Raw genomic sequence first — 23048 nt, forward strand, 5'->3', positions numbered from 1 at the left:
TTCATGAAATAAAAAATAAAGTTAGTTTTATTTTATTTATTTTTTTATTTTGTATAAAAGAACAGAAATGTCAACAATCGGCACAACAACAATTCAAACAACAGCACCAAACTCGTTAGTCATGAATCCAACATCTATGTTAGTAGAGATGAAAAGCTTCATTCCTTCTTCATATACTTTCGAAACAAAATCCAGAAGATAAAGCAAGAACTTTTAACAAGTAATTTAGACTGTAGTGCGAAAGATGAAACAAATGAAGAATATCTTTATGAAATGCAGGACATTATTGACCATTTGCCTAAACTACCTGAAATCCAACAAAAAAACTCACTATTCCTGAATTCGACGAAATTGAAGTGAAACCAACTGACTCAGTAGAAATAAAGAAGTTCATACGAAAGGTAAATTATGAATTCCTTGGTTTTCATTGCAACCATAAGGTTATGGACAAAGATTGCGACATGGTTTATAAGAATGTTTCTGACATATATAAATCTGAAGAATTTAAGACCTACGACAACTTTGTTTCATTAGTTGCAAAATGTGTTTGGGAAATAAGAGATAAAGATAGAAGAGGTAAAGTATGGAACGAACAGATAAAACCAACTGCTTCAGATTTAAAGAAAACCATTGACGCCTTAGTTGTTTTAGCAGGTAAGGTTTCAGAATATAACGCAAAAATGAACCCGCAATGTTCTAAATGTAAAGCAGCAATTAGGAAATATAACTACTCCGTCAAAGAGATAGAAAGAATGAGAAACGACTATGCAGATTTAAAGAAAGAAGCAGAGAAGCCAGCAGAAAATAAAATGAACATGTTAGAATTTCTGAACAAAAACTATCCAACTGCTGACGATTTCCTTCTATCTGACGTCAAGAAGAAGTATAAAGAAACCTTCGGTATCGTTAAAACATTCGATGTACTAAAAGAAGAAATAGAAGCTACGAAACTGTTTAAGATTTCAAATATACATCGTACAATTCATGTAAAACGGTTATAAAATAACAGGTGAGAAAACAGGTGAAAAAAGAGGTGAGATGTCACCTCTTCACCTAAACATTATTTTTCAATACTTTTTCAGCACTTTTCTGTAGTTATATATGAAAGACAATTCGAGATAAAAGTCATAGTACAATGGAATAATATGTTGCACACCATTTGTTGTGAACCAAACTTGAAAGTCAGAGAAACTGTTACTAGATGGTTCGTAGAATTTAGAAGCAAAGTCATAAAAGTCCTTACCAATACATAGAAAACTATTGTTGCTTGAACTGAAACTTGCATGACACATAACATTTTGAGGGTCAAACACGTTTCTATAAACCATCAAATCTGCTGGTGGAAGTATAAATTTAAATGGACCATCTGGTGGTAATGGTTCGTTCTGGTTTAGTAACCGAAGAAATTGTGCCCAAGAACGTTTGTCTACTTCCCAAAATAAAAACTCTGTATCTCTTGGAGGGTTAATTTCAATCTTTTGAAATGAAACGGTGGAGTTCATCTTGTCATATTCTAGTTTCAGATAGTATGTTCCATTTAGTAAAGAGTTGTATTTTTTTTGAAATTCCCAATAATATTTGTTCATTTGAGTTTGAAAGTCATTTAGAGTTTTCTCAAGACTTTCGTCTGAACGAACTGTAAAGATTTTCATTTCGTCAAATTTGTCTATTAGACCATCAGAACCTTTATACTGCCCATGAAAATATACTGCGAACATAAATGCGTTAGTTCTATTTGAAAACAAAACTCTTCTAAATCCTATTGCCTTTGCATCTGAAGGACTTTGAAGCCAACGAATTGGATAGTCAAACCTGTATGCTCGGGATGAAATTTCTTCATCTGATAGATTCCTACCAGCATTTGTAAAGATATAGTCTAACGGTTTTGTATCTGCTACTTTTGTTCTTTGTTTTTCAACCTGAAGCATTTAATATATGTAAAAATATATTGTTTTAAAATGGTATGCCATTTCATATTTCTCATATAACAAACAAGTTTCCTAACGGTCTTCTCCAACAAACTCAGCGTACATTTCAAATAAAATTTTAAAAATGTCACTTTTTAAAAAATAATTTTTTATTTCATGCAATGTTTTATTTCTGTGCCGTCTTCAAGTATGCCCCAATATTTCCTTTTCGATATTACATGAACTTCGGAAAATACCTTATCTAGCTTAAAACAGCCCATCTTTTCACCAACCATTCCCATTTCAATGAGTTTGTTGTATCCTTCTTCGTTCGTCATGAGTGCGTCAATGTTCTCATAGTAAACCACAACTTTGGATTTGACTTCGGAGAAGAATTTGTTGTAGTTGTCAAGGACTGCTTTTGCGAACTGAGGGTAAGACCAATGTTCGACAATAGGTTTTAATGTGGTTACTAAGCCACTTTGACCTTGAGTGAATTCGTACTTCAAAACAAAAGGAGAAAACCTTTCAACAAAGTTGTCGACCTTCTCATAATGTTTACTCTTCATCTCTTGAGGTTTTTTAATGGAATATCCCCATGTCGAATTCATAAGCAATTTGAGTGTCATTGCAAGTTTGGGGTTTGAAGCTTTCCTAATATCATACAGTTGTTGTATGACTTTTCCAACTGTATAGTTCCTTCCCGGGAACTCACCATCTTCGTTTGGAATTCCAGTCGGAATATATTGGACAAACCTCATGTATGCAGCGTTAAGGTCGACATAGTATATCTTTTCGTTTGAGTCGAACTTGTCGCAACCAATTGGTCCAGTTTGTGGAAATTCAAGTGAGTCTCTTATCTTCTGAGAAACTTCTCCTGTTATCTCATAAACATCGTCGAAGCAACCTGTTTCATATAAAACCTTCTGACCTAACTCAGATGCTCTCCAATACAATTTGACGTCAATTGGATGTCTCAATGGAAGTTTATTTATAGCATCTTGAAGTTCTTGCAACCTCATTGGAAGTTCTTCTGGTTCAGGTTGGTATCCGAACAATCCAACTCCTTGTGGAATTGTGTACTTCTTTTGTACTAGAACTTTGTCTGGAACAACTTTTGGTCTTGCTAACAGTGAAAAGTTTGTTTCGTCTTTTGGTACAAAAGTTTCTGTCAGCTTGTCATCTGGAATTGGTTCCAACAAACCTTTCTCGAAAAGAATGTTTACAGCTCTGACAATGTTGCACTTGCCTTTTCCGAACAATGGGTTTGTAAGACTTTCGTTCAACATGAAGTGGTTGTGGACAATTACAATCTTCAACCATGGTAAATTGAACTCAACAACATAGTCGTCATGTGAAGAACCTTTAGCTGTAGGTATGTTGACTCGGATATTGACATTTGCCAACGGTGCAATTTTTGCCAATTGACCTCTGAGAATGTACCTTGTCTTCACACATGACTCAAGATACTTCATCTTCTCTTCTGTAACAAGACCAGAGTTCCTGAGACATGTGAGAATACAAGGTTCATTGACAATTGTTTCAATTGAATTGTAAATTCCATACCTTGTCAAGTCAATGTCAGACTTATTTATGAAGGGGAAGTATCCAGCATGTTGTCTGACTGCTTGAGGGTTAGGTTGGTACCATTCGAACTTGACACTTGCAATTCCTTCAATTGCATTCAAAATGTCTGAGTCTGAGTCAACCATTTGTTCTCTCTTTGTAGTCTTGAAAGCGTCAAGAAGTTTTGCGGCTGTTTGTTCATTGCCATGTGCATAGTAAATGTGACCATCCAAATCTGTTATGGTCAATTTGAGATTGTGTCCTTTCTTATTTCCGTCTTGAATTGCAGCAAGTACTCCCATGAAGCCTTCTTTGTTCTTTCCTTCGTCAAAGTTTACTGTAAAGGTTCGACCAGATGTAATTTGACTTCTAACTTCACGGTACTTTTCATATGCATATCTTGTTCTTTCCATGGGAGCATGACCATCCTCTGCACTACCTTTTTTCCTTCTCAAAGGATGCAATTGTTCGTCATGTTTCCAGTAGAATCTGGCAAAGCCGTCGTGTCCTTCAACTTGAGGTTCACTAACATCGAAAGGCATGTCCATAAGACGTTCTTCTTCTAACCTCTCTAGTCTGTTTGGATAATTGGCACGTGCTGTTTCCAAATCCATTTCGTAGCGAAGACCAGACAATTTGTCATAGACTTTTATGGGTCTTCCCTTCCTATATTTAAAATTCTTCGAAACTCTCCAACCATATTTTTGTAACTCTGCTTTTATTCTAGCAGATTTTCTATCCATTCTATATGGGGGCATTTTTATAAAAATAAAAAAATATTTTTTTCTTTACTTTACATAACCGCCTGCTGCCATAAGTCTTTGACGCCAACCCATACCAGCTAATGAAGGTTGACTTGGTTTAGTTTGGAAACTAAACTTTGGTTTTGGTTTATCTTCAGTTTTTGGTTTTTCTTCTTCTATCGGTTTTTCGTCACTTTTCGGTTCCTCGGGCTGTGCCCCACCTGCAGGAACAGTTGTGTCGTCAACATCTTCATAAATATCATATGCCATTTGTTTTTGTTTTCCTTTCAACTTTTTGTGTTTGTTGTAAAGTTTAGAATATTTCGACTCTAAGTCAATGAGATGTTCTATAATGAACTGTTGGTCAGTGAAGTAAACTTTTCCATCTGTTGTCTCAAAAGCTCCTTCAGACTTCAATATTTTATTTGTGAGAGTCTGTTTCTTTTTTGAGATACTAGCCGTTCCATTTCTATGAAAAGTGACTTTATAGTTAGGGTTTGTATTTCCAGACCTGGCACTTTCTATTATTGAATTTTTCTCTTCATCTGTAAGTTCTTTGACAGTTTTTGACAATGGTTCTGAACTTTTTGTTTGTGGTGTCAAATCTACCGTTTCAACTTCTTCGGTCATTTTCAGGTCCGTAAAAAATTTTAGTTTGGTTTGTTTTCAACTGGTTGTTTGTTGTTTTTTAAGTCGGTCTAAAACTTCCTGAGGTATAGGAAGAACTTGACAAACACGTGGTGTAACTGCTGGAAGTCGACAAATCCATCTTGAACCCATTTGTCTCAATGCTGTATTGTTCATTTCATCTCAGTAAAAAATTTTACATTCCCCACGTTTGAGGCGGTTGAGGTTGGTTATTGTTTACCCATTGTTGCATGGTTATATCCTCTGTTAAAGAATCTTTCACCTTGGTCCATATAGTGTCCTGCTTGGTTATAGTAGTCATTTGCTTTGTTATAATAGTTTCCTGCTTGTCTTCCTACATTGTCCATCCATCCTTGAACTTTTCCTCTTGTTTCAGGATTTGGAATAAGATTTGTTGCATCTCGTGCTACCTCCCAACCTTTCTGTACAGTTTGTATAATAGGTTGTGCTTTCTCTTTAAGTATACCTAATGTACTCAAAATCTTCCTTCCAATTCCAAATGCACCTCTGGCTATTGTTCCCACTGCGGGCAAAAATCTGGATGCAACTCCTGCTAATGCGCCAAATAAACCCATTTCTTATAGGGTAAAAAATGACGAATCCAAACAAGGACCCCTATGTTTCTAAAGCGACAAAGAAAGCACTCATGGTAAAAATCTTTAGTTCAACACCAAATGCTTGGTTTATGGATATCTTGGAAAACATTCCGAGGTATAGAGAAGATGGACCACCATACTGGTTAATATTTGTCGGTCAAAACACAAGATACTGTGAAGCCATACCATTATGGTCCAAAAATATTTTAGATGTGAAAACTGCTTTGACAATATTCGTTGACAAATACCATCCAACAAAACTGACATCTGACTGTGAAAGTTCTTTCAAATCAGATGATATTAAAAACTATCTGCGTTCAAAAAATGTAAACCAATATTTCATTGTCGACCAAAACCATTCTGCTCTTGGTGTCATTGACGGTTGTATAAAAATGTTAAGAGACTTAAACCAACCACAAGGTGGTGAAGCAAATGAAATGTCATATGACGACAAATATAGACACTTCTCCATGGCAAAGATGAGACAAGTTTTAAATATTTACAATAACCGTAAACAAAAAGGTTTGGGAAACCACTCCCCCGAAGAAATGAAAAACAACCCTGACTTAGAGAAAGACTATATATTTAATAATTTAGTCAAAAAGACAAACAAGAAAGAATGCCGGGCTTCAAACTTCAGAAGGGTGACAAAGTAAAAATAGAAATACCTAAACGCGACCCATATGAAAATACTATTGACTATGACAACAATGGGAACTCGACAGGTACTCACATTCGTGTTCGTAAAAATAGAAGAAAGTATACAAGAGAATATTATGAAGTTTTAGGCAAACATGGCAAAATGTACACACTGCAAGCAGAAGATAAAACTACTATTGTCAGACCTCGTTTCAAACTTGTCAAAGTTCAAGGTGGTATACTTTCAAAGACAGTTCCTAACAAATATAAGACAACTCCTGACGAATATGCTAAAGAAGTTGAAAATGACGACTAAGCAATTCTATACCATGCGTAAACTGTCATGTAAGGTGGCATGTATTCTTTACTTTGTCCCGTTGTTTGCGTATATCCTGAAACGTGATGTGTATGGTCTCCTTCTCCCCAAGTGTCATCCCAGTAACAATTTATAGCAAACTTAACGTCGTCTTTAACATCATATCCTTTACCTTTTGTCATTCCTGTCCAACCCAATATCTATGCCTATGCCAACCTTCTTGAGATGTACTTAAATTTATGTAATGACTGTGTGCAGGTAAATTTTCACCTGAAATCGTTTTACTTCCACCTGTTTCCTTTGAAGAGTTTGCACAATACAAAAACCTGTCGACTATTTGTTCCCATGCACCAACACCAAACATTACTTGAGGACCTCTTGCATCCATAGATGTATAAATAGAACCTACTGGGTTCATTAAATCAAACATATGAGATAATATAGGATTGTCTCTTTTGAACTTAAAATATAGCGCAACCATTTCGGGTTTCTTCTGGTTTGTGTTAGAATATTTTTTATAATATAATCTTATGTTTTCAGGGTAGGTAAAGTCTTGACTATAATATTTATTTTTGTCATCTATATAATAATATACTATTCTCGTTTTTTCTATTGCATTATATCTTTTATATCTATAATAATCTAAATATAATGTTAACTTTTGTTCATCTGCATGTAGTGCTCCGCCGTCATATCCATAGTCATAATAATATGGTATTGGAGCTGGGTCAGGCAATGTCATATCTGCCATTTCATAAACTCTTAAATATTTCTTTTGTTCGTCTCCATATAAGTTCAAGTAACAGTTGTTGTCTAATGGAACTTTAACTTGTGTACCATCATTCTTTTTATAGCTTACATACATTTCATTGTTATTTTTCGGAATGAGTTTATACCGTGTACCATTTTTTAAGGACTGTACCAACTGCCATCTAAAATATTTGTTTTCTTCATTGACAGAAAAGTCACCAACAATAGTTTCAATATTTTTTGTTCCAACTAAACTTTGGTATATTTCGTTAACATATGTTTTATCTGCTTTCTTCTCAAGGCTAACGTTTAAGTCTGTTATTTCAGATATAGAATGTGTATGTCCAACGTCACTTTTCCTGTTTAAGGTTTCTTGTAAGTTTGTAATATTTGCAATGGTATGTGTATGTCCAACGTCACTTTTCCTGTTTAAGGTTTCTTGTAAGTTTGTAATATCAGATATAGAATGTGTATGAGTCTTATCTGCTTTTGTCTCTAATGTTTCCTTAAGACTTGGTATTTGGTTAATATAATGTATATGAGTCTTTTTAGAATATTCGTTTTCAGCTCTTGTCACTTCACTTGACATTTTATTGTCAACATATGTTTTGTCTGCTAGTTCAGGATGAGTATGTTCTTTTGTTGCATAAGCATTGTTAGCTCTTTCTTCTTCTTTTGCTATTGCATCGTCTACATATTCTTTGTCAGCTTTGTTGTCAACATCTGCTTTCAAAAGAAGTTCATTTATAGGTTTCTCGTTTAAAGTTCCTTTTGTTGGATTTATACAGACAGTATGGTTCTTATTGTCTTGAAATAGAAACTCATCTGTCATTGGGTTTAATGTCAGTTTTAAGTTTCCTTCTTTCAATGACTCAGATATCTTAGAATAGTTTGAAAAGTTTGTTGTGTTCTTATTTAGAGCTTGCATAATGAGTTGTCGGTTGTGTTGTATTTCTCTCATGGAAGCAATATCTTTCGACATTTTTTATTCTAGATAAAATATGCTTCCAATAGAAAAAGAAAATTCAAGAGTTGCTACAACTAAACCATTAGATGAACTTTTTACTAATGTCGGTCAAAAGTTTGAGACAGAGACCGTAAAGCATGAAGGCTATCGTTTTGACTACCCATTAAGATGGCTAAGAGACCCATCTGTCACAAAAGCTATTGGCTTTCGTAGAATAAAATTTGTGTCTGTAGAAGATAAAAGTTTTCCATTTATTGTAAGGTTTCATATAGATTATATATCTGAAGGGAAACGAAAAATGTGGGAAGAAATTGAGCTAATACAAGTTGACCTTTCATCTTCTCTACAGACTGCGTTAAAAAATATAGAAGATAAAATAAATTCATGTTATGCAAAATATGCTGATGAATATGCAAATACCGAGAGCACACTTTATGTGAGAATTGTATATGACAAACAAAATTCACAAGTGTCATTTCAAATCTACGAAAACAATCCAAATAAAGACGAACAAATATATACAGAATTCACTGCAATGTCATGGTATTATTTGCAAAGAATGTTAAATCAGAAAGTCAAACTTCCTTTAGCAAATATTTACAGTCGATATGCAAGAGATGAACCATATTTATTTAAAGATGTTTTCGACCCAGCTGCTATTATTGTTCATGCTTCATTTTCTGGCGCCCAAAACTCTTTCTTATGCTTGGCAAATGACTTTTACGAAAAACCTACAAAGTTATACGAACCACCAAGTGGAAGTATTTCAGACTTTCAAGTATGGTTTACTACAGATGGAAAAAAGAATAATTCCATTATACCATGCGTTTTACTTAGAACTTAGTTTCATATACAACTACTATCGAACGGTAAAAATATAATTTTTTAATACGGTTGAGGTGTTGGATTTGGTTGCCAACTAGACTGTGGTGCAGGTTCAGGCTGTTGTATAACAGGAGCTTGTTCTTCTGGTTCAGGGTCTTTAGGTATAATACCAACGAACTGACCTACTCTTTTACCAATATTTTTGACTCCGTTCCAAATTCCTCTTCCGACAGATTTTATTCCATTCCATATACCTCTTCCAACTCTTCTGAAGAAGTTTCCAATACTACTGAAGAAACCCATTTTACTATATGTAAAAATCTAATGTCCGCCTAGTCTCTTACGTTTCCTGTTGAGTTCCATAGCATTCTTTAACTGGAGCTCATACATTCTGTTTCTCCTCTGGTAGAAAACATATTCTGGGTCAACTCCTGTGTTCGCGTCATCTGCATAAAGTTGTTTATATCCCACTTCAGGGTTTGTATAAAACTCTTTCCATCTCATATTTGCATACCATGGTGGCAAACCTAACGCAGCGTCATTTGACATGGCAGTTTGCATTTGTACATCTGTTGGCACTTGACCATAGTTTGCCATTGCAGTTTGTATTCTAACTTCATTTGGAATATTCTCTGGGTTTGGTTGTCCAGGTTGCTGTGCATTCGCTAAGTTCTGTGCGTCCATTTAATATTAGATAAAAATATCTCTTACGAGTACATATACTGAACATTTGCAGGCATTGGTTCATCTTCATATTCTCTGTACTTTTCTGCCACGTCAAATAAATAAATGACACAATGGAAAAAACCTAAAAACTAACAATCCGATTTCAAACCACATTTACTTACTAATAAAATTTCTTTATTGTGACACTTTCTCCATTTATAGGACATCTCTCATATTCTATCTTGTCATATATAAACTCATAGTCATGTATGTCCTCTAACCATCTCATAACGGTTTCCAAACCACTTTTATCGGATGTAAAGTAAAAGCATGGATGGTTATGTATAACGTCTAAAGTTTTCTAAAGAGTCTCTCAAAGTCCAGTCTACTTGGTATTGAAAATCCCATGTGTTATAGAACGGCGGGTCCACTATAAAGAAAACATTTTCCTTGTCTTTATATTTTTCATACAACTCTGTCCAATGACATCTCACAAACTCTATACCCTCAATATATTTTTCTATGTTCTCTTTGAAAACATTTGTATAGTTAAGATATAAAACTTTTGACATAAGTGTTTCAATGTCATGAACTCTTATAGAACCACTATATAATAGTCTAGCAGATATACTATCCCAGTCTATATATTCTGCTTTTTTCAAAACCTCTCTCACAATATTTTCTTATCTAATGGTATACGTTCCATCTTACCTATAGGTATCTTTTCTTTTAACTCTTTCAATATATTGTTTGTGTCTGGAATATGTTTGAGACGGTCCATATAGTTGTCGAAGTCATTGCATATAATCTTTGAGTCTGGGAATATTATATGGCACAAATGGGATATATAGAAACTTCCACCGAACAAATCTACAAATGTTAGACCATTCGGTAGTTTCTTAAGTTCTCTCAATATAATATCTTTACATCTACTCTTATTTCCAAAGAACGGTAACGGTGGTTTTGTAAAATTCATTTATATATAATAATAAAAATTTTTTACCCGAAAAGTGACAGAAAAGTTACAAAACATGAAAACATATATAATTTGTGAAAAGTGACACATTATATAATGTTTTCGACCCAGAAGACTAACAATTTTCCGAATAAAAACTTCATTTATACTAAACATCTTCGGGGCTAGAGGGCGCAACGCGCCTGGAAGCCCTCCGAATAAAAACTTCATTTATTACTAAACATCATCAGGGCTAGAAGGGGCGCAGCCCCTGGAAGCCCCACTACCTTTTTTTTTTTTTTTTTTTTTTTCATTGTTTTATCTAATTCTCTTTCTTTTCATATTAATCATTGTTTTATATAATAATATTTCTTTTCATATTAATCATTGTTTTATGAATTTCTCTTTCTTTTCATATTAATCATTGTTTTATAGAATTCTCTTTCTTTTCATATTAATCATTGTTTTATAGAATTCTCTTTCTTTTCATATTAATCATTGTTTTATGAATTTCTCTCGATATTAATGAATGCCCTCTTAGTATTGCCATCAAAGCGAATTCAATAGAAATTGTCCAATTCCTAGTTGATCATGGTGCAGATGTTAACATGAAACTTATTCTCGTTTTCATATTCATCATTGTTTTATGGAATTCTCTTTCTTTTCATATTAATCATTGTTTTATATAATAATATTTCTTTTCATATTTATCACTGTTTTATTACTTTCTCTTTCTTTTCATATTAATCATTGTTTTATCTAATTCTCTTTCTTTTCACATTTATCATTGTTTTATGAATTTCTCTCGATATTAATGAATGCCCTCTTAGTATTGCCATCAAAGCGAATTCAATAGAAATTGTCCAATTCCTAGTTGATCATGGTGCAGATGTTAACATGAAACTTATTCTCTTTCTTTTCATATTCATCATTGTTTTATGGAATTCTCTTTCTTTTCATATTAATCATTGTTTTATATAATAATATTTCTTTTCATATTTATCACTATTTTATTACTTTCTCTTTCTTTTCATATTAATCATTGTTTTATAACATTCTCTTTCTTTTCATATTAATCATTGTTTTATTACTTTTCTTCTTTCATATTAATCTTTATAGAATTCCTTTCTTTTATATAATCATTTTTTATAGAATTCTCTTCTCTTTCATATTAATCATTGTTTTATTACTTTCTCTTTCTTTTCATATTAATCATTGTTTTATTACTTTCTCTTTCTTTTCATATTAATCATTGTTTTATATAATAATATTTCTTTTCATATTAATCATTGTTTTCTAGAATTCTCTTTCTTTTCATATTAATCATTGTTTTATATAATAATATTTCTTTTCATATTAATCATTGTTTTATATAATAATATTTCTTTTCATATTAATCATTGTTTTATATAATAATATTTCTTTTCATATTAATCATTGTTTTATAGAATTCTCTTTCTTTTCATATTAATCATTGTTTTATGAATTTCTCTTTCTTTTCATATTAATCATTGTTTTATCTAATTCTCTTTCTTTTCATATTAATCATTGTTTTATCTAATTCTCTTTCTTTTCATATTAATCATTGTTTTATAGAATTCTCTTTCTTTTCATATTAATCATTGTTTTATTACTTTCTCTTTCTTTTCATATTAATCATTGTTTTATAGAATTCTCTTTCTTTTCATATTAATCATTGTTTTATTACTTTCTCTTTCTTTTCATATTAATCATTGTTTTATATAATAATATTTCTTTTCATATTAATCATTGTTTTATTACTTTCTCTTTCTTTTCATATTAATCATTGTTTTATTACTTTCTCTTTCTTTTCATATTAATCATTGTTTTATTACTTTCTCTTTCTTTTCATATTAATCATTGTTTTATATAATAATATTTCTTTTCATATTAATCATTGTTTTATTACTTTCTCTTTCTTTTCATATTAATCATTGTTTTATTACTTTCTCTTTGTTTTCATATTAATCATTGTTTTATAGAATTCTCTTTCTTTTCATATTAATCATTGTTTTATTACTTTCTCTTTCTTTTCATATTAATCATTGTTTTATCTAATTCTCTTTCTTTTCATATTAATCATTGTTTTATTACTTTCTCTTTCTTTTCATATTAATCATTGTTTTATATAATAATATTTCTTTTCATATTAATCATTGTTTTATGAATTTCTCTTTCTTTTCATATTAATCATTGTTTTATAGAATTCTCTTTCTTTTCATATTAATCATTGTTTTATCTAATTCTCTTTCTTTTCATATTAATCATTGTTTTATTACTTTCTCTTTCTTTTCATATTAATCATTGTTTTATATAATAATATTTCTTTTCATATTAATCATTGTTTTATGAATTTCTCTTTCTTTTCATATTAATCATTGTTTTATTACTTTCTCTTTCTTTTCATATTAATCATTGTTTTATATAATAATATTTCTTTTCATATTAATCATTGTTTTATAGAATTCTCTTTCTTTTCATATTAATCATTGTTTTATAGAATTCTCTTTCTTTTCATATTAATCATTGTTTTATGAATTTCTCTCGATATTAATGAATGCCCTCTTAGTATTGCCATCAAAGCGAATTCAATAGAAATTGTCCAATTCCTAGTTGATCATGGTGCAGATGTTAACATGAAACTTATTCTCTTTCTTTTCATATTAATCATTGTTTTATTACTTTCTCTTTCTTTTCATATTAATCATTGTTTTATAGAATTCTCTTTCTTTTCATATTAATCATTGTTTTATCTAATTCTCTTTCTTTTCACATTTATCATTGTTTTATAGAATTCTCTTTCTTTTCATATTAATCATTGTTTTATAGAATTCTCTTTCTTTTCATATTAATCATTGTTTTATCTAATTCTCTTTCTTTTCATATTAATCATTGTTTTATAGAATTCTCTTTCTTTTCATATTAATCATTGTTTTATAGAATTCTCTTTCTTTTCATATTAATCATTGTTTTATGAATTTCTCTCGATATTAATGAATGCCCTCTTAGTATTGCCATCAAAGCGAATTCAATAGAAATTGTCCAATTCCTAGTTGATCATGGTGCAGATGTTAACATGAAACTTATTCTCTTTCTTTTCATATTCATCATTGTTTTATTACTTTCTCTTTCTTTTCATATTAATCATTGTTTTATCTAATTCTCTTTCTTTTCATATTAATCATTGTTTTATAGAATTCTCTTTCTTTTCATATTAATCATTGTTTTATAGAATTCTCTTTCTTTTCATATTAATCATTGTTTTATATAATAATATTTCTTTTCATATTTATCACTGTTTTATTACTTCTTTCTCTTTCTTTCATATTAATCATTGTTTTATCTAATTCTCTTTCTTTTCACATTTATCATTGTTTTATGAATTTCTCTCGATATTAATGAATGCCCTCTTAGTATTGCCATCAAAGCGAATTCAATAGAAATTGTCCAATTCCTAGTTGATCATGGTGCAGATGTTAACATGAAACTTATTCTCGTTCTTTTCATATTAATCATTGTTTTATAGAATTCTCTTTCTTTTCATATTAATCATTGTTTTATTACTTTCTCTTTCTTTTCATATTAATCATTGTTTTATAGAATTCTCTTTCTTTTCATATTAATCATTGAAAAAAAAAAAAAAAAAGGTAGTGGGGCTTCCAGGGGCTGCGCCCCTTCTAGCCCTAAGAAATTTTGCCCAAGACCCAAGAGGAGGACTGACCCCAAGACTCCGATGAAAAAGAAAGATATTTAAATAAAATAAAATTTTTTAATCTTAAATAGTTTTTTACTCAGTATAATCTGAGTCTTTAACATCTTCAAATGTTTGTTCCTCTTCATTATCCGAAGATATAATTTCCTCGACTTCTTCTTCGTCATCTGGTGCTACGTGTCCAGCTATAAATACTTTGTAGAGTCCATCTGGAGGTGTCTGTATTATGAATGTGGTATCGTGTAAGAATACAAACTCAACATCCTGTTTGAATTGGCAATTTGAATGAGTGAATTCTGCCAATTTTATAGGATGTCCTTTGGTAGCTTTCGGGAAGCTTGAAATACTAACTTTGCTACCGTAGGGAACTCTTTCTGGTGTATCTAACGCTATAGTGGATATGACATGGAAATTGTCTTGAAATTCTGGTAAAGGTTGTATACAATATAACCGTTTTGACTGTCCTGGATTGGTAAAAAAGTATACGTAAAAGGACCTTTGCCCATACTCATCCAATTCTTCGAGATAGTTGTAGGTATTGGGATATATGCTGACATACTCAGCAATTTTCACATTTTGCAAATAAGTTTGCATATTTTTGGGGAAAAGTCTAATAAATTGGTCGATGGCTTGTAGTGCAATTAGGTTTGCTGTAACAGGCAAGTATTGAACAAACAAGTCCACGAGAACACCTGGGTCTTTAACTTCATTTTCAACTGGTTGCAAACTATCCATAACAGACTGAAACACTTCCGAATAATCGGTGTCGTCTTGAATTCCCCATTGGTTTTTGAGTTTTTCAAGGAGTTGAAGTCTTTTTTTAGCATATTGCCTGCGAACACGTTCAGATATGGTAGTGTTTTCTTCTGTATTTTCTGTATCTCCTGATTGAAATTGCTTCGCGAACGCGAGGTATCTCATCTGGGACCTTGTCGTCATCGATGACGCGCTTGGTTGTTCCTCTGTTGTTTCGTTTGTTTGTATGGTATTTTCTTGAGTAGATTGTCTTGAATTGTTGGACAATTGGTTTGCAATTGGAGAAGACTGTAAAACTTGTCCTGTTGTGTCTGGTACAACTGTATCTGTTGTTTCGTTTGTTTGTATGGTATTTTCTTGAGTAGATTGTCTTGAATTGTCCAACAATTTGTTTGCAATTGTATGAGGAAGTTGCTTTGGTATTATAGGAGGTCGTAAGGGTTTTGAGAATGGTGAGACATAAGTTGTAGGAACTTTAACTGCAGAGGTAGTCGACGAATTGTTTGCGACACTTTTTCTTCCTTCCATTATGAAAAATGAACTGTTTTTTTTCGGACCACTCATAGAAAAGTTTAAAATAAACCGTTTTCGTCAACGGAGACCCCCTCTATTTTTTTATTTTATTTAATAGTTACCGTTGGCAAACCGTTCCATCTCAAATATTGAATGAACTATAAACGTTTTTTGTTTTCTATATATACTTTTTTGTCCAACGGTAAAACTTTTTACACAACGGTTTTTGAGAGTCGTCGCTTTGACTTTTTTGTAGAGCACTCAAAATAGTATAACTTTGTCCGGACAAGTAAGGGTCTATCGTCGCTACAGGAAAAGTTACGGGCGTTCCAAGGAAGTATACTTTGAGAAGCCTTTTCCCCTTATAGAATGAGATAGGACGGTTATTTTACAAAACTGACAACACTTTGACCGAGTAGTTTTTTGTGCTGAACAAAAAGTGTCATATAAACATCTGTCAAAAACCGCTTTTTAACTTCACTTAAAATGCCACGTAAGCTACGTAAGAATATACGTAAGAGGAAGGGAGCATTGAAACATCCAATAGTAAAACTGACACCACAACAACAGTTGCAACAACAAATGATGAATGACCCCACTATGTTGCAACAAATGTCAAGCAACCCTATGCTTTTAAACCGAGTTTTGGTGCACAGAGTGGAGGTTTAAGAGCGGCACTTTTAGCGAAAATGGCAGGCTATGGTGGAGCTGCAGACGGAACAGCTTATAACCCTCAAAGTCAAATGAATTTGAGTTCACTCAAAAATCAAATAACAGATGTCAAAAAGTCAAACATAGACATACAGAAACAAATAAGTGAAAACGAAAAGAAACTAGAATATGACAGACACACAAAGAAACTCAATGAGTTAAACGTAGAGAAAAAGAAGAAAGAAGAACAACTGAAAGAACTAAGTACAGAGGAATATGCGAAAAAAGTGTCAGAAAAAGCAGCAGAAGTAGCAAAAATGGAACAAGATGTTATAAATTTGAAAAACCATACTACTCAATATAAAGTACTGAAAGATGAAGAGATAAAACAAAAAGCCCTGAAGACATATATGGATAGCGATGAGTATAAAAAAGAAGTTGAAGCAAATGTAAAGGCAGAAAAACTTTTACAGTTGCAAAACCAAACCGTACAGTATGAAAACTTAGCACAAGAAAGTAAAAATAACGACGCAGCCATGCAAAAGGCAATGAAAAGCGCAGAATATATAAAAGCTAATAATGACTGGTTAGATGCCCAAGCCAACGCTAAAGCAGCCCAACTTATAGGGTCAATAAGGACAAAAATACAAGCGGATGAAGACAGTTCAAATGAAGCTTTAATGAATGCTGACTTTAAGAACGCCTTCGAAGCTCTTCATAGTAAGGTGAAACTAGTGAACGACTTCTCATCTGGAAAGAAACTGAAGTCTGAAGGTTTCGACAAAGAGTTAAGAGAAGTAGCACAAAATATGACGAAAATAACAGATGCAGCAACGAGACAGGCAGTTCAAAGTGCCTATGACGCCGTTAGAGCAACTGTTGTGGAAAGTCAAGAAAAAGAGTTACAACAGACCAAAACAGACCTAGTAAATGCTTTCTTAAAAACGAAAAGTCAGGTAGGACATTATGCTGCAGATGGAACATATGTGCCAGCTGGTGGAACTTATATACCAGCTGGTGGAACTTATATACTAGCTAGTGGAACTTATATACCACCAAACCCTCCAAGAGAAGCACCTGCACCAGGACTACCTAAAACATTTACATCGTCACATGGACACAGACACAAGCATGCACCAAAACAACAACCAGCACAGCAACCAACAGTTCAAAATCCAGCACCACAACAACAACCAACAGTTCAAAATCCAGCACAGCAACCAACAGTTCAAAATCCAGCACCACAACCAAAACCAGCACAGCAAACCAACAGTTCAAAACCCTGCACAACAACAAAGCACAAACAGAGCAAGGACATAAAAGAAGTAGAGAACAAGGAAACCAAGAATTCTTAAAATGCTTAAGGAAGGTTATGATTACCCAGATACTCTTGACTTTAGTGACAGATATAAAGAAGCTATTAGAAAGTTCAAGGAAGGAAATACTGACCCGAACCTATTTAGCTTTATGGTTCAGCACCAAATGGGATATAATTTCAAACCTGGAAAATACAAGCTCGCTAAGTGATATGATTTAATAGCATATCATCCAAATGACATGGATGAATTTACTCCGAGATATTTGGTGTCAGAGCTAAATGATGATTCAACTATCTTCATGAAACGCGTAAAAAATAGAGACGGAACGAAAGAAGAAAGGGTTATGAATGCGGATGACTTAAATAGGGAACTTGTTAAAAACGGTCTCGGAATATATGAAATGCCAGCAGATGAGGTACAAGAAACTCCACAGGAAGAAGTTCAGATACAACCAGACATGGAAGAAATAGTTCAGCAACAACAGCTAGAAGAGCCTGAAGGAAACGAACAAGTCCCTCCTTTGGAAACTAACTTCACAGAACTAGATGAAGATTTGGAACAGCCGAAAAATCTTGACCCTCAACAAGAGTATGCGGAGAATATGGAATCTTTCCAAGAGTCTAAGAAAAATTCGGCTGACATAGTAGAAGAATATCGAAAAATGTTCGCCGACATACAAAAGACTCCAACATCAGATGAAAATATTCAGCAAAGAATGGAAGACTGAAAGAAATGTACACAAATACAACAATCCTTTTTACTTACGAGCATATAACGTTCAATCTTTGGATGAACTCGGTGAAAATAAAAGGTTAAATTTCAACAAAACATATAGAAATGAAACATTGTTTAAAGTTCATTCAGAACCTAACAAATATGGAAACAAACCTACTTTTGTTTCTGCAGACTATGGAACTACAATGAGATGGGGTCATAAAGCTAATCCGGATAGGTGGTTCATAAACTTACAACCACAATTCCAAGAAGTTGTAGACGCAATGGAAGCGAATGGTGAACCAGATATAGCTGGTATTTTCAGCGCGGCTTTAATGCCATTGAAAGATATGAAAGATGCAGATATTTTGGACCAGTATGAAATGAACATGGCTGATGGAAATATAACACCTGACGTTCTAAAACATTTATCTCAAAGAACTACACAGAACCATAGAGATGGTATATTTGGTGAAGAGTTTAGAAAGAAGTTAGGGAGAGAGAAGGAAGAGAACCTATTGTACATGACCTTGCAAACGAAAGTTTGCAAAATGTCATAAAAACTTACTTTGCAAACAATGAATCGAGAAGGGATGAATATTTAAGAAAACTCAAATGGACAGTACCAAATGAAATGTTAGTATTGAAAAACATGTTCCTTGACAAAATAAAACCAACTACAGAAATAAATGACGCAAGACTGGAAATTGGGTAAAAGCTTTCCCATTCACAAAAGATATTATTGGTTACATGGAAAGAAAACCAGAATGGCTACAAAAACATATATTTGGAAACGAGCTTATTCCATATGGACAAGCTCTGTTTGAAGAGCTTGAACCGGAAACTCAGGAAAGAGTCATGCAAACAATACGCGAAGACTCAAATACAAACTATGACAAATCTTTCTAGGATATAGGTTACCTGAGATGGGCGACCAGAGCCCAAAGGCAAAAAGGACATGGGAAATTTACAACATACTAGGTGAACATGAGGCAAAGATGCAACAAAACTCAGTCAGGAAGAAAGTAAAGCTTGGTACGAGTGGGTTCTATTATGACACATAAATCCAACTATTCTATATTTTTACCATATGAAATGTACGCCGCTCAGAATATTACGCCAACAGTTTTGGATGCCATGAACGGAAATGTTTCTGAATGGTATAACGAATGCGACAATGCCATTAGAAGGTCAGAAATAGTTCCTGGAACTTACGAATATACAACTGCTGTTTCTTATGGAAACGTAGGTGAGTTTGGAGAAGGTTCTTCAACAACAGTAGATATTGCTTGCGACAGGTTTCATATTATTTCTATTGACAACTCATTCTTATACGTGGAACAAGACATTGAAATAAAACCTTCTGCCAAGTTGTCTGACAAGAAAGGTTGCAATGGAATTTTCTATGTCGGATACCAATATGCTCCAGAAGTTTTCATGGGATATAAGATATATTCTAACTCTGACTTAGTTCAAACAGTAACATGGGCAAACTATGAATGGTTCGCTTTGAGAAACTCAGTACAACCACAAGCTAGAGAACAAACAGACCAGTATGCAACTATTGAGAAAATAAGAAGACTTGACCCTAACGTTCCAGGAGTTTATGTTAACCTTTCTGAACAAACTGCAGCAGCAGTAACCAAAGTAAAACTGAAACTTAGAGTTCCTTTGTCATCTTTCCTCATCTTCAGGTTTTTAAGATACTTGCCAAACTGGGCAGGAAAAATTTCTATTGAACTTACTCCAAGCAAAAATAACTTAGTCATTGCACCAACACAAGACCCATTCACTATTACAGACGTAAAGGGAACAAATCAAACGTCATTCGCCGACTTTTGCAAAGACAAAGTTGACTTAGACTTTGGTTTCTCAAACCTCAACACTGAAGTAAACTATTATTTCAATGCTGCTGGAACTGCTTGGGACCCAGTTAAGTTCACATGCGAAAAGTTTGAATGCAAGAGAATAGAAAGCAGACTTGCAGTCTATATGTTGGACCCAGATATTTCAAATGCTTTAGCTGCCAAATATATTGCAGTTCCACTTATGTTCCCTATACACCAAATATCTGTCAAAGACTTTGCAGGTGAAGTTGGAAACCAAAGTGCTGACCCAGGTGCAAGAACAGATATTGCTTTAACAACTGCAATGAAACATGCAGATACTATGTTTGTACTGTTCAGACGAACTATAAATGACTATTCTTGTTTCTACAACCCTGGTATTAAATATCATATAAACATAGATGGCAAATATTATCCAAGAGAAGAATATTCTACAGTTGAGGATATGAGGTCATACAACTTGACATTAGATGCTATGAACTTTAACAACAACTTCACAACAACCATTAACCCTGAAATGCAAAGTTCTATTATGCCATATGTGAAAGTATGGACTCATACAGGAGGTCAAAAAACTCAATATACAAATGGAGACCGTTCAAACTTTTGGCTTGGCATTCCATTTGCTGACTCAGAAGACTTTATGGGTGGTATTTCAACTGTTGGTACAGTACAAATACAATATACTGGTGACAGAGACGGTCCAGATGAATTGAGAGCAAAGAAGTTTACAAAACCAATAGCACTTTTCACGGAAGATGCTCTTTTGAAGATTCGTTCGATGAAACCTGCTGGGGCTCCTCAGATTGGCATAACGACAGCTTCCATCGAGCAGATTTTGGCAGCAGGTCAGTAAGTTGTTCTTGAACTGACTTCTCTCCGTCAAATATTGACAGTACGCCAGTTTTGACATAAATTGTAATTATAAACTTTCCTTTAGAAATATCGTCAGTTTTGAAGTTATATTTTTGTGCAACGTCAAGAACTTTCACCATTCGGTTATACCAACTTTCTTTGCTTTATGAAAATATTTAGGTTCAGCAAAGACTGCTATTCTATAACATTTTCCATTGTTTGTATAAAGAACTATTCTGTCAATGTATTTGTATTGTTTGTGTGTAAACTTTGTTTGCTTCAATTCGAAGAGATACTCAATACGTCCATCTTTTTATTCTAAGTAAAATGTCATTTCCGAAAAATAGAAGCGTAAGTGTTTCAAAAGGTTTAATGGCGGTGGCAGATGTGAAGTTAAATTCACCAACTCAAACAAACAGTCAAAGTGTTGTTGTCAATGTCAAAGAAAGAGATGTTGAAGTGGGGAAACCATACGAAGACGAAGATGGTATAACAATAGTTCCTGTAAAAGAACAACCAACATATCCTGAAGTTAGCAGAGACTTAAGTTCTGTTGCAGATATTCGAAACGACTACCAAACAACTGAAAGACAAACTTCAAACTCAGGAGAAGATTTGTCAAGCTTTAGTATAATGTTAAACTTGGTCGAGCACAACCCTGTAAAAGTGAACTCATATGTCATTGCACCTCATGAAGTTTTGAAAGAACTATTGAAACTTTTGACAGAGGCAGACGATATAAACATCAAAGAAATAGAACCCGACATTAGTTGCTGTGGTGTTTCATATAATGTCATTGACAAGATATTAAGTTAGTACATATCTTGTGTACGGCGGCACTGCGTTCCTCCATACGCAATACTTGTGAATTTGACACTTTCAAAACCGTTAACGTATATTTTACAACACAAACGACAACACTAACTTAACCTTAAATATTTACAAAACCACCAACCACTTCACCTCACTAACGTTTTCACAAACGACTTCACTAATGTAAAAAAAAACGTTCTCACTTACAAAAGTATTGCAACTCCTCCCATTGCTGTGCTTCACATAACAGCTCATAATCTTCTGACTCACTTTCTTCTTCATATAGGTCAAAGTCACTGTCAAAATAAATGTTAGTAAGTTTTGACAAAGCTAATGAAACACGTTTACCGTTTGTATCGTATGCTTGTATAAACTTTCCATTCTTCATTCCTTCATAAATGCTCAAACTAACTTTACCCTTTCTCCCTCGTATCTGATAGAATGTACTTTCACGAGGAACGAAGAACAAATTCTTGAACTCATGACCGTTGTAGTTTGTTATCTCATAGTTTTTTCGTCATTTATATAAAAATAAAATAAAAATAAAATAAAAAATAAACTTAAAAATTAATGATATCACCACCCTCACACGTATGAAAACATAGCACAAAAATAAATTTAGGTGAAGTGGTGAAATCTCACCTCTTTTTTCACCCGGTTTTTCACCCTAGCCGCAAAGCGGCTCTGACCCTTTGGGTCTCTTGAATTCATTACTTTATAACTCTCTTCCTTGGTTTCTTTTTAGTTGCTTTCTTCACGTCTGTCTCCAGCTTAACTGTCTTTCTTCTTCGTCCGTAATGATACCAGTTACTTCCACCAGTCAATGGGTCAAATGGTCTTTCGTAAGGGTTTCCATACATTCCATAGGGACCATACGGAAGAACTACTGGTGGAGAAGAAACATTTTCTTTAGTTCCATCGACTCTATTTAAATGCATTGTTTCACCTTTCATCTGGTCATTAAAGTCTTTTGCATGTTTTGCAAACTCATCGTCCTTTCCTAAAGCATTTTCTGACTCAGTCGCAACCAAATTGGATGCTTTATTTATGAGCCCTATTTTATTTAATCTTAACTTCTTTGCAACCCAGCCTCCAATCTTTCCTTTATTTGCATCTAATGTCTTCGAAACTCTTCCTCCACTCATTTTATTTACTGCGTCATAAGCCCCAAGTGCTTTTGCTCCAAATGCTAATGCTTTTGTTCCCATTGCGCCTAAAGCTGCCCAAGCTACCATTTACACCATATTAAAATCATCTCTCTTCAATATT

At 33.4% G+C, this 23048-nt stretch overlaps 10 protein-coding genes and 3 pseudogenes across 13 annotated transcripts, besides 3 other annotated features; 4 read left to right on the forward strand and 9 right to left on the reverse strand.

Annotated features, from left to right (window-relative positions):
- Positions 1–7715: part of a mobile genetic element that runs on past the window's edge.
- On the forward strand, positions 68–1001 carry TVAGG3_0575520 (annotated as a pseudogene). The gene has a single exon. A coding segment is annotated over exon 1 (934 nt).
- Positions 1068–1718, reverse strand: TVAGG3_0575530 (uncharacterized protein; the record flags this gene model as incomplete). Its single annotated transcript, XM_051238990.1, has 1 exon — positions 1068–1718. One exon carries the CDS (start codon positions 1716–1718, stop codon positions 1068–1070), a length of 651 nt encoding a protein of 216 aa, XP_051096814.1.
- Positions 2078–2536, reverse strand: TVAGG3_0575540 (DNA/RNA polymerases family; the record flags this gene model as incomplete). Its single annotated transcript, XM_051238991.1, has 1 exon — positions 2078–2536. One exon carries the CDS (start codon positions 2534–2536, stop codon positions 2078–2080), a length of 459 nt encoding a protein of 152 aa, XP_051096815.1.
- TVAGG3_0575550 (uncharacterized protein) lies at positions 2672–3619 on the reverse strand (the record flags this gene model as incomplete). Its single annotated transcript, XM_051238992.1, has 1 exon — positions 2672–3619. A coding segment is annotated over one exon (948 nt), but the record flags the coding sequence as incomplete, so codon positions are not given.
- On the reverse strand, positions 3642–4216 carry TVAGG3_0575560 (uncharacterized protein; the record flags this gene model as incomplete). The annotated part of the gene is made up of 1 exon (XM_051238993.1): positions 3642–4216. A coding segment is annotated over one exon (575 nt), but the record flags the coding sequence as incomplete, so codon positions are not given.
- On the forward strand, positions 5457–6325 carry TVAGG3_0575570 (annotated as a pseudogene). Its single transcript has one exon. A coding segment is annotated over exon 1 (869 nt).
- TVAGG3_0575580 lies at positions 6499–7280 on the reverse strand (annotated as a pseudogene). Its single transcript has one exon. A coding segment is annotated over exon 1 (782 nt).
- Positions 7716–9017: 1302 nt separating the features above from the next.
- Positions 9018–9260, reverse strand: TVAGG3_0575590 (serine threonine-protein phosphatase family; the record flags this gene model as incomplete). Its single annotated transcript, XM_051238994.1, has 1 exon — positions 9018–9260. The coding sequence occupies one exon, from the start codon at positions 9258–9260 to the stop codon at positions 9018–9020; it is 243 nt and encodes an 80-aa protein (XP_051096818.1).
- An 18-nt stretch (positions 9261–9278) lies between these two features.
- TVAGG3_0575600 (uncharacterized protein) lies at positions 9279–9518 on the reverse strand (the record flags this gene model as incomplete). Its single annotated transcript, XM_051238995.1, has 1 exon — positions 9279–9518. The coding sequence occupies one exon, from the start codon at positions 9516–9518 to the stop codon at positions 9279–9281; it is 240 nt and encodes a 79-aa protein (XP_051096819.1).
- A 4868-nt stretch (positions 9519–14386) lies between these two features.
- TVAGG3_0575610 (attachment subunit-related family) lies at positions 14387–15451 on the reverse strand (the record flags this gene model as incomplete). The annotated part of the gene is made up of 1 exon (XM_051238996.1): positions 14387–15451. The coding sequence occupies one exon, from the start codon at positions 15449–15451 to the stop codon at positions 14387–14389; it is 1065 nt and encodes a 354-aa protein (XP_051096820.1).
- Positions 15452–16323: 872 nt separating this feature from the next.
- Positions 16324–17269, forward strand: TVAGG3_0575620 (protein of unknown function, DUF4106 family; the record flags this gene model as incomplete). The annotated part of the gene is made up of 1 exon (XM_001322023.2): positions 16324–17269. A coding segment is annotated over one exon (946 nt), but the record flags the coding sequence as incomplete, so codon positions are not given.
- A 2144-nt stretch (positions 17270–19413) lies between these two features.
- Positions 19414–20925: a mobile genetic element.
- On the forward strand, positions 19702–20547 carry TVAGG3_0575640 (protein of unknown function, DUF4106 family; the record flags this gene model as incomplete). The annotated part of the gene is made up of 1 exon (XM_051238997.1): positions 19702–20547. A coding segment is annotated over one exon (846 nt), but the record flags the coding sequence as incomplete, so codon positions are not given.
- An 851-nt stretch (positions 20926–21776) lies between the features above and the next one.
- Positions 21777–23048: part of a mobile genetic element that runs on past the window's edge.
- Positions 22490–23014, reverse strand: TVAGG3_0575660 (protein of unknown function, DUF4107 family; the record flags this gene model as incomplete). Its single annotated transcript, XM_051238998.1, has 1 exon — positions 22490–23014. One exon carries the CDS (start codon positions 23012–23014, stop codon positions 22490–22492), a length of 525 nt encoding a protein of 174 aa, XP_051096822.1.

Source organism: Trichomonas vaginalis, chromosome II (assembly GCF_026262505.1).
Source record: "Trichomonas vaginalis G3 chromosome II, whole genome shotgun sequence".
Lineage (NCBI taxonomy): Eukaryota > Parabasalia > Trichomonadida > Trichomonadidae > Trichomonas > Trichomonas vaginalis.